The 11,019-nt window shown below is 39.1% G+C and overlaps 1 protein-coding gene across 2 annotated transcripts; it reads left to right on the top strand.

The window, feature by feature from the left end:
- The first annotated feature begins 1,394 nt into the window (after positions 1-1,394).
- On the top strand, positions 1,395-7,120 carry LOC107222832 (P protein). 2 transcript variants are annotated; one of them, XM_046738217.1, is made up of 19 exons: positions 1,395-1,568; positions 1,701-1,842; positions 2,524-2,622; positions 2,796-2,958; positions 3,145-3,216; positions 3,320-3,449; positions 3,540-3,612; positions 3,795-3,967; positions 4,038-4,144; positions 4,299-4,458; positions 4,523-4,594; positions 4,695-4,826; positions 5,003-5,257; positions 5,477-5,611; positions 5,680-5,874; positions 5,959-6,192; positions 6,279-6,537; positions 6,694-6,787; positions 6,890-7,120. In XM_046738217.1, the coding sequence occupies exons 3-19, from the start codon at positions 2,532-2,534 to the stop codon at positions 6,984-6,986; spliced, it is 2,442 nt and encodes an 813-aa protein (XP_046594173.1). In that variant the 5' UTR covers positions 1,395-1,568; positions 1,701-1,842; positions 2,524-2,531; the 3' UTR covers positions 6,987-7,120. The 2 variants fall into 2 exon arrangements, with proteins under 2 accessions (XP_046594173.1, XP_015517835.1); XM_015662349.2 differs by having other exon boundaries at positions 1,395-1,596.
- The last annotated feature ends 3,899 nt before the right edge of the window (positions 7,121-11,019 follow it).

Below are 11,019 nucleotides of genomic sequence, written 5' to 3'. Positions count from 1 at the left end.
CTTCAAATGATTTCAAATTCATCCAGACAGAGATACTAATATCAATTATAGGTATTTACTTTTCAGCTGATGTTAGCATAAATAATTCATTGACAACGTTGAAGAGGTGGCTATCGTCGACCTTTGACTCTGTTGACTGGGTGCTAAGGTCATTTTTGAAGTTGCTGTATAATATGCAGATACCTACTGCTGTCAGAAATATTTAATAATCAACGATTACATTTTGGAAGTAGGATCAAAATTGTTGTGCACTTAACGATGGCGGATCTTCAATTAATTGATCTCAAAATCAGTAGAATTGACGTGATGAGTTTATTATTACTCATATGTGAGCGGCGTTCCAGGCTATCTCGACCTGGCCCTGACGATAACCAATTTATTTCTAATTTTGTGTTTCTCAAGTACGTTGTATGTCGTTACAAACAAACACGTTTTACAAATTTTGGGTTTTTAAACATAATTACTTTTCCAGGAATCGCTCGATTAGCAAGATCGCTGTTAATCACCAAAAATTTTCATAAAAATTACATAACAAATTCTTTGAACCACAAGCATTCTGAGCCTAGAGCAAACTAGAGCGTGCACTTAGTTTTAAACAGAAAAGTAGATCGATATTGATAAGAAAAAAAAAAATTGAATTCAAAAATTTGAAAGGGCAAATACAGATCAGCATTGAAGCAAAAATCTCGAGCGTTTGGATTTTACGGTATATTTGCAAATACCGATGAATATTTTCTTCCTGCTAGTCTTTTTTCTTGTTTATTCTATTTTATTGGAATGTGTTATTTTTAATTGATTGTCTCGTATCTCGCAAACTGTATGCACGCTCATCTTTGCTTCGGTCTCACAATATTTGTTATCTCCACAAAGAATTAGTAGAGAGCCCATTTGTTGAAAACCCAAATCGGTGCTTTCTGTAATAATCGACGACATGCTATCAGTAAAGCAACATGGTCAGATGGCATTGCTATGAAATGTCCCGTAAAATGTATTAACGTATGTGTTGAGAAAATTGCAACATGCGTCTTCAGCTGAAACAAAAATCAGCAATTCTGGTGAGTGATCACAAGGGGGAGGGGGGAGGTGTTGACAGAAAATTCTCTCTGCTCGAGTTACCCGGAATGCAGACTGCCTGCATAACTTATCCGCATTGTCGTGTTAGTTGAAAGGGTTTAGGTATATCTTTGAGGAGGTCTGGTTGACCTTGGTATGTTAACTAACTAAGTTTACGAACTACTATGCACTCTACGACTGTTCATACAGCATACCGATATCTGTGCGACGGTGGTAGCGACATCATCGGCGAAAAGTATGACTGTTGGCCGATTTGATTTGAGTTAACGTGAGAGAAAAAGACGAGCAACCCGTAACACAATGTCCGTCTCTCTCGTTCTCGAGCTACGATAGGCTCGATGTACGGCAGTTCGCATTCCAGTCAGAAAAGCATTCGGTGACTGGGCTGAAATTTGATAACGTTGCATTATTCATATGAGAACATCGGGACATTTGTTAAACTTATTTTCATCACGTTTTCCGTGCACTCCGCACGGCAAACGATAAACATAGAAGTAAAAAAAATACAAGTGAAAGATAAAAGTAAGCTAGGAATTAACATTTCAAAATATTCGCGAGAAGCGTACACGTTTATTGCTAGATTTAAACACGTTACTATGTATGTATCTCTGGAACTTTGCCCACAGGTAAATATATAGTAAAAACTGACCTTGATAAAATTAGTTGAAGCATAGAGGAAACAGTCTCAAGTCATCAGCGATTCCTTCAACACGTGCCAAGATTATTCCATCCGACCGGCCAGATTTGTAATTTAAATTGTGAATATTTGTGAGTGAACTATACGTTTTATACCCAGTAAATATAACTTTTACTCGCCTAGTCGAGAATTTTTATACCCCGTTTAAGACTTTAAGCACTACGAAATATTCAAACCAACTTTTGACACAAAGTAAATAAACACAGTAAATTCATAACAGTACACGTAGCTCGTGCCGTATGATAAAAATAATATCAAATCTGCGATACTGCGGTATAAGATACGTTCAACAGTTATTCGAAAGAACTCACATGTCCAGGGACAGATAAATTGAACGGTTACATAATGACCTTTCGTCGGAAGGGCGATGAGATCAATGTCAGATTCCTGGCCGTGACTAACGGACTCATTCAAGAAATTAATTATTATGAACAGGTGTCAGACGATAACGTGTATTATCCGAATGATTACAATCTGACACCACGATGTTTTATTGTCGGTACACCTAACCGCTTTGAAAATTAATGGTATTTTACCGATTAGTGATCATTCGCCGAGCGACGCTACCCCCGTCTTGGTTTCGTTCATTTACTATTTATCGGTCTGAAAAGTGATAACTTTGTGATCTTGTAGCATAATTATCAGGCGCGCGAATTTTGTTAAAAGTAATGGTCTTCTAGCGCACTGTACTTCGTGATATCGCAGTTTGAGAAATCGAACATTACTCTTCTAATTTCTCTTGTCGCTCGCAGTCTAAGAAATGTCTCATGTCGACTCCAGTGAAGATGATATTGGGCTTCAGACACCAAGGTTTCTCAGGCGAAGTTCCCGGTACAGTCGCAGCACTCCAGGTAACATATTTTGAATTTGGACCTTGTAAGAGCAGGAAAATGGTTCAGTGTTCGTCATTACGTTAATACTAAAACTACCGAAATTAAGACGAAGCTATTGCTACCAAAGCCAGGTGACTGGTCCGGTAGCTCTGGAGTTGAATACGTATACCTATGCACCTAAATATCTGCAGGAACACCCCCCTCGTCAGCTGGAAGTTCTGCCGCGATTCTGGGTCCTATTTCCCAAGAAGGGCTGCAAGTATGGAGTCAACTCCCAGAAGCAATTAAATTGGATCCTAGTTTAGCGGCATTTCGTCGGGAATACGAAAAGGTCTATCATAATTCGTTGAAAAAGTACGTAAAAAGTATGAGTATTTTTGCGAAATTTTTTAATGAACAAAAGTGTTCAACTTCAACGCATTCGAAATTTGTTGCACGAGTTTTCGTCGCTACAGCAAAATGATTACCGAGATTACTCTAAGCCTTCACGCTGTTACAATAATACCTAGACTGATCAGACTCTTATCATCTAAATTGCAGCGATAACGGCACGGCGAAAATGGATTATTTGACAGTGAACATGGCAATGGGATCCCAGCATTCCCACAAGCAGTAAGATTCTTTGATCAATTGATCGCGAGAATATAATATGATAACGATAAATAATTTTAGTCATCTGCAACTACAAGCACACCTGAATTTATCCACTTTTTAGCAAGCCCGTACCAACGGAAGAAGATACTATTAAAGATGGGATAGACAGCCACAGTCACGAGTCACAGCCAAAACCAGCTTATCGGTATATTAAATTGGTACTGCTGGTAGCGTGCTGGTGTTTGTTCACTGTAAGTTTCAAAGATATTCCATTAGGCTATAGAATGTTCTTCCATCACTTGCGAATATCGTATTAAAAGCTTTAATCTTCATGATTTCAGTTCATTCTGATGACCAAACGAGAAAAGGAAGGAACAATGCACCAAATTTCGGTCCAAGTGGATCAAATTCGAAGTATCCTTTTCGGCGGAAAAGACTTCAATGAACTAGAATCACATGGAAGAACATCAGTTTCTAATCTTGTATGTGGTTGAATGTCATCCAATTTTCTTGATTTTCGAGTAATATTATCCTTGGATATGAAGGTCATAAACAAAAAACACTTTTTCTCGATTTTCACTTGACTCCGAATTCAGGTTATTTGATACTCGAGCATCCGACGCAACGTCAAGTCGCCGTGACCCTGGAAGGTGCACTATTGCCACCTGTATATGCTAATTTAACGACGAACTATCTAACAGTGTGGCTGGAACTTTTGCACCCTGGTTTCAAAAGCAATCGAACATACGAAAACATAAAATTTATTAAAGTACGTCAAACGGCTCAAATTTCGATCAATTCATTATGTTTCGTACTCTGAAATAAGTTGAAATTTGCAGAACATAAGTGAACCTTGGGTGTTGCCGTTGGTCTCCGAGGAATTGATAGATATAGTACCGGATCAAAGACAACAGAAGGTTTTCGAATTGGACGATTTAGAAATTGGGTATGTACTACAATTTCACTACTCTGTTTCTGATCCAACCCGATTCACAACGGAGTAAAAATACCCAATAGCAACATTGTGATATTAATTTGCTTTCTATTGCAAAGTCGAGTAAATTCGTAAATCTGTGAGGAAAGTCAGTACTGATTTTCAGGAGTTTGTCGAAAAGTCTCATCAGGATGAAGTTGAAGACAAACTTACAATCCAGCCTTCCGGTCGCCATGGGTTATGATCTTTCACCTATAAGCATGGAGGATGGAATTATTTATGCGGCTGTTGTACTGCTCGGATTATACATTTTGATCATATTTGAGGTAAGAACTTCGGGCACTGAAAATTATAACTTTGAAATTATTTACAAGATATGCTCTGCTTCAGGTGGTTCACAGAGCATTAGCAGCAATGTTGGCATCAACAATGTCAGTAGCAATTTTGGCAGCATTGAATGAGGTAATTACCATCATTTCTGATACGCATTACAGATGCGCACAGGGTTTTGAACACGTGCAATGTTCAGTTCATTCATTGTACTTCCATTATTTCCAACTAGCGACCAACAATGGCGGAATTGATCTCTTGGATAGATATCGAGACTTTGTTGCTGCTGTTCTCAATGATGATGTTGGTTGCAATAATTTCAGAGACGGGAATATTCGATTATCTCGCCGTCTTTGCATATAAGGTGAGTATTTTACGAAAAATACAATTCGAAACAAATAAGACCCTCAAAATACAGCTACCTACTGGCTGTTCCAATTCTACTATTTCATGACACTTAGTCTAGCCTATAACCTCGGTCATGTTACTGTAACGATTAATGTGAGAGGAGCTACGTTATATCCGAATGTCTCTTTTCAGATAACCGGTGGAAGAGTCTGGCCTCTAATTCATACGCTGTGCATATTTACCGCTCTCATATCATCATTTTTGGATAACGTAACGACAGTCCTTTTGATGACGCCAGTCACTATCCGGTTATGTGAGGTCATGGAACTGAACCCAGTGCCAATTCTCATGGCAATGATCGTCTATTCCAACATAGGCGGTGCTATCACTCCTGTCGGGGATCCACCAAACGTTATCATCGCCTCGAATCGTCACGTCATCAAAGCCGTAAGTCATACGGGTCATTCAAATCATCACCAGAAATTTGTTTTGGAAGTTTGATGTGGATTGGGTCAGGGAGTGAAGTTGTGACATTAAAAAATGTTCACCAAGGCTTCAAGGATTGACACTGCTAGCCCATATAGCACCTACCGTACGAATTGAAATCGTGTGTATAAAATGAATAATATATACTTGCATAATTTAATTTTCAATGATAATTTCTAGGGCGTTGACTTTGGTACCTTCACTCTGCACATGGGAATCGGCGTCATATTCGTTTGCATAGTCCTACACTTTCAGCTGAGATTCATGTTTCGGGATATGTCCCTTCTCAGATTCGACGAGCCTCAAGACGTGATGGTTGGTAAAAACTTCTCTCAACTAAAACACAAATGTGCAAACATATAAAACTGATTTCTATCTTTTAGGAACTTAGACACGAAATAGCAATTTGGCAAAGAGCAGCTGCCAGCTTGTCGAGCTACAGCAAAGACGAAGATTTGGTGCGTGGTACGCTGACCAAAAAAGTACACCGACTTGAGACCGAATTAAGAAAGAAACTGATGACGGGGAGCGTCGCTATAGAAAATTACAAGGCCAATCTAGAGGAACTGCAAGAGAAGGTATGAAAGAAACCCTGCAACCACCGAAAGATTCATCGAATTATGTACTAATTTACGCGCGTTCGATTAACCTCTGATTTTCAGTATCCAATCCGAGACAAATGGCTGTTGGCAAAGTGTGGATGCACCATGGTTTTCGTAATCGTCTTATTCTTCCTGCACAGTATACCGAATTTAAATCTCTCCCTCGGCTGGACCGCTCTTCTCGGAGTCCTGCTGCTACTGGTTTTAGCCGACAAAAAGGATCTGGACGGTTTTCTAGCTCGCGTGGAGTGGAGTACTTTAATCTTCTTCGCTGCTTTATTTATCCTAATGGAGGTGAATCGAATTGCTAGAGACGTGAACGAGTAGTGGACTACATCGAATTCGGTCGACTAATAACAGGACGAATTTATCCAACGCAGGCTCTCTCTCGGCTCGGATTCATTGATTGGATAGGGAAACAGACGGAAGGAGTAATTCTGTCCGTAAACCAGGACTCTCAATTAGCTGTGGCAATTCTACTCCTCCTTTGGGTTTCCGCATTGGCAAGCGCCTTCGTCGACAACATACCGTTGACAACGATGATGATACGCATTGCTACCAACCTGGCACACAATCCGGAACTGGGGCTCCCTCTACAGCCACTCGTCTGGGCGTTAGCCTTCGGGGCTTGCCTAGGAGGTAAGCGACTCTTCATCAGCTGGTATTTGACCTATCGCGATGATTTATCAGGTTGATCTCAGTTTCAATACTGTTAAAGGATTGCGCGCATGCCGCACGAGGTTGCCAGTTTGTCTGGTGGTCGTCTAGTTGAATTTACAGATACGGTGTTTGCAGGGAACGGAACTTTGATTGGAGCCAGTGCTAATGTAGTTTGTGCTGGCGTGGCTGAGCAGCACGGATATCGTATTACCTTCATGCAGTTTTTCAAGTGAGTTTTCCACCCTCGATCACTACTACTACTACTACTACTAGTACTCCATTCGAGTAAACTGCCGATCGAACTCCTCGTACTTATACGTTTGACTTCCAGGGTGGGCTTTCCTATCATGTTAACAACTACCACAGTCACCATGGTGTATCTCCTCATAGCTCACGTCGCGTTCAGTTGGAACGGAGAAACCTTGTGACAGTCTCTCGGTGAAGAAACCTGATGTTTCTTCATATTTCAAATATATTTACGAAAATAGATGAATATATGAACCATTTACACATTAATTGTATCATTCGGTTTTACAATTATACGTTTCACTTTTTACTTTCATATGTATGTACGTTTATATTATGGGTATACACTCGAATATCATTGCATTTATTTTTACTTAATTACCGTTAAACGATAGGAAAAATAGCACTTTATAATGTGTTACCTATTCATGTATTAATTAAAATAAATCACGAGTCGAAAAAAATCACCTGATGCCTGTAATATTTTGAATATTTTGAATCATTGTAACGGCAATCGGTAACCACTGGACACTCCGCGGGTAAGATCTCGGCGAGCAAAGCCATTAGAGAAACTCGTTATCAACTCTGGAGTTGTGGTTTCATCAAAGACAAAAAACCGAGTTATCGACGCAAGAGCTCGCTCGCCACTGGTAGAAATCGGCACCGGTCACTGGGGCCATCTACCACAATATTGCGATTGCTGACCAATATTTAGGGTGTGGAATGATTTAAGCGAATGAATTTGCTCAAGGTGAATGAAAGTTAAAATTTCTACGAGCTGTAAATCTTCTTACTTATAATCCCGCGATCTCTCAGCACGTTCATTTCGCTTAAGTCATGCAAAGTAAACGTGGTTTACGAAATAACTGTATACTGTATAAAGAAATTAGCATCATACGATATACCGCGAACACCTGTAGCTTGATAGACCATAGCGTATGTCTGTTGGGATGATCATGTGCATTAAATTACGAAGCCTATTAATGTTCTTCTGCCTTTTTTCCATCCATTTCTCATTATCGTCCTGACGCATGAATGAGTTTATTCGTGACTTTTCTCGACCCATACCGAGAGTGCTAATAAATTACAAACACTGTTGCGAGACTTATTATTTTATCAGCAGCAACAATCTGAACTATTAATCATTTCAATACAGATGAATGATAGACAGATTCATGACGATCCTTCACATACCTTGGAACGAACGTAGAATGTTATTCTCATCGAGAATTATCGCTGACCAGTTACACAATTCAATTCGGTTCAAAGCTTCTGACGATTTCATTATGAAATTGAATTCATAAAATACGTCAGAAGGGGTAGAGCTTTGATTATTTACTGTCCTCGGATGAATGATACAATGAAAACGAGCCACCGAATCTAGGTTAAAAAGGAAAAAGGGTGCTTATTTTTTCTCAAGTGTATTCGGAGGAAGTATATGAAAGTTGAACTAGTACACTAAGCAATTAGAGGTAACGCGGTACAGAACTTGAATAAGAGAAAAAGTTAGATCCTGCCAAATAATGTTTCGACCTTTAGTTTTCGCACGTAAGACTTTCTAAGGAAAGGTCATACGTGCGTAAGAGCTTGAAATATGCAAGCTATGAAATCCAAGAGTTACGTACAGCTTGAGGTAAACATATTATAGTAAGGCGCAGTCACGACACCTAATTGGTTTCGTACCATTGTATAAAATCGTTTCGATAGAAACAGTGACGATAAAAGGGAAAAAACTGAATATCATCTTTCAATCGATAACAGCTTAATGACATCCAATGAAGTTGACAACGATTGCCAACGGGTTAAAGGACAGGCATCAAGCCTCGAGACTCGAGTATGTTCTACATCGAAACTCGATGAGAGTGTAAATTCTCAAGGACCTTTATCGGTGTTCTTATCGAATATCTTCCGAGACTTAGTTATACAGCCCGCAGCCTTGGTCCACAGAGGATTAGAGGAAAACCATAAAATTTCCAATCTGCATGTTTCTGTACCAATGTGCCTTACAGTCTTCTCAGGCCTTATTTTTCCAATATATACCGATTTCACGGGAAATATTTGTCAGCTCGCCACGAGGCCAAGGTGGCGACTTTCATTCGCCCTGCACGACCAAGCCTTGGATACGTGTTTAAATGGGGGAAATTTTTACACGTGTAGAAGAGGAATGGTGCGACGTTCAGTAGCTGAGGGTTTCATTGATGCGTTATAACGTGTCACGTCTTAGAGATCGGTTTGTTAATTCCAAGATAATTGTATGCGTTAGTAGATATCATCATAATAATTTAAGCAAATAATGGAAAATTCGATCATTCTCGTAAACAGTTCTGATTATTCCCGACATTCCTGCTATGATTTGGTCGAATGCAGATGTAACTAGATATAGATCGAATATCACGAGTGTTAATTCAAAGACGCGTAGTTCGTGACCCCTCGGACCTCCTCGAGAGATGAGGTTTACGTGCGTGAAAGCTGATGAGGGAAAAAATAAATAAAATTAACTGATAGTTGGCGATCGTTGAGAAAAAGTAAAAATTGAGTCGAAGAAGCATCCGATTGCAGGCGGCTGCTGCAGCATTCAGGACGAGTATTTCTTTCGTTCGTTTTTGTGGCATAACTCCGCCGAGCAAAGAACGTATATCTAATCGTCTGCAAAAACAAGTTATTGATGTTTTTGATATGGAATTGAATCCACGCGCATAAATTTCTGAGAAAGAAGGTAAATTACCGGCGTAATTCATCGGAGGATTGGCAGAATGCAAAGCAACTCGCAATTACATTGCAAGGTAGGCATCGTCCTTGCATTCGACTCGCAAGCAGTTGATTTATTATCACCACCATTCACACTTTCGCAGTTATAAGTGGAAATCTGCAGTCACACTGATGATCTGTCAATCAATCATCTGCGACTGTTTATCAAAATTATGGATAAACCCAGCAAGGATCGCGATAAAATCAAGGATCCTCGATCAATCACATCTCGATCCTAATGGAATCATTCAATGACGCTCATGTCATAATTACCGACCATTTCCTCGGAGCAAAAAAAGACATCCGAACGAAGTGGTCCGATTACAACTAGCGCTACAGAAAACATATAATAATTTATTATGCAACTCATGTTGCTTGATTGTTATCCGGGGATTTCCCCTGAGCACGACGTCGCGAATCGTACATAAATTTGTAATCAAGCCTTGGCTATTAATGATACTAACGCATTTCCGTAATCAAGAACATTTGAACAAAATACTCTAGACGTAACGATCATTTATAGCAAAACATTACAGTGATACGCTCACAACAAACAATTCGTTTGGAATTTTATAGTAAGATTACGTAACGACTGATATTATATTTCTCTCTCTATTCGATTTGTCTCTCGCAGCAAACGACCTTTATCTTTATGTTAGGTAAGCCAATAGTTGCTTGAAGATTTCTTTACCTGAACGCGCGAAAAAACCCCTGATTCAGCACATAATTCCCACGAGTTTTCACAAGAACAAGCGGAGAAAATTATACGAATGGGGTTGATCGAAGTGAGTAATTTTCTTTTGAACTCGACTTTCAGCTGCGAGTATAAGTGAGTCGTAATAAAAGTATAAAGAATATCAGTAAAGTGAAAGAAGTTAATTCGGCGTTCACCCAGGCGATTACAAAAAAAATAATAATAATATGGTGCCGAGGAAAGTATTTTGCAAACTTTCATATGCCTTACTTCGTCAAAACAATAACACAAATCATACAAATACGACACTCTGCAGGATCGTAGAGTATGATATCCTGCTTCGAATCGTTAGTTATAGTCTCTAAAATAAAGTTCTGTATCCTCTGCAGATTTGTCCCAGGCAACGGAAGCTCAATTTCGATACTAACACGTTTTGAATAAAACAAATATAAAAGAAGTAAGAACAACTATTTTTTGACCGTGTTGCCTTATTTTATCCAGTCGCATACTCTCCTTTTATATTATACGTTGTCCTTGAATTACGTGTGGTCCTAATTAATATTTATTCATTTTTACTGTAGATGCTTGATATAGAATGCACAGAATGTCCAATGATGATCTATAGATTCAAGTCAACAAGAGTTTAAATTAATTAATTTGCACGAAGAAGAATATGTGCATTCCATAGAAGAAATTGAATTCAGAAATATTCATAGAAACAAGGAATGTTTTCCACGCAATTCCAGATCTCTTAATTTTTCTCACAACTTCTC

The sequence above is a fragment of the Neodiprion lecontei genome, chromosome 4 (assembly GCF_021901455.1).
Source record: "Neodiprion lecontei isolate iyNeoLeco1 chromosome 4, iyNeoLeco1.1, whole genome shotgun sequence".
NCBI classification, from domain to species: domain Eukaryota; kingdom Metazoa; phylum Arthropoda; class Insecta; order Hymenoptera; family Diprionidae; genus Neodiprion; species Neodiprion lecontei.
This window is presented reverse-complemented; position numbering and strand designations above follow the sequence as displayed.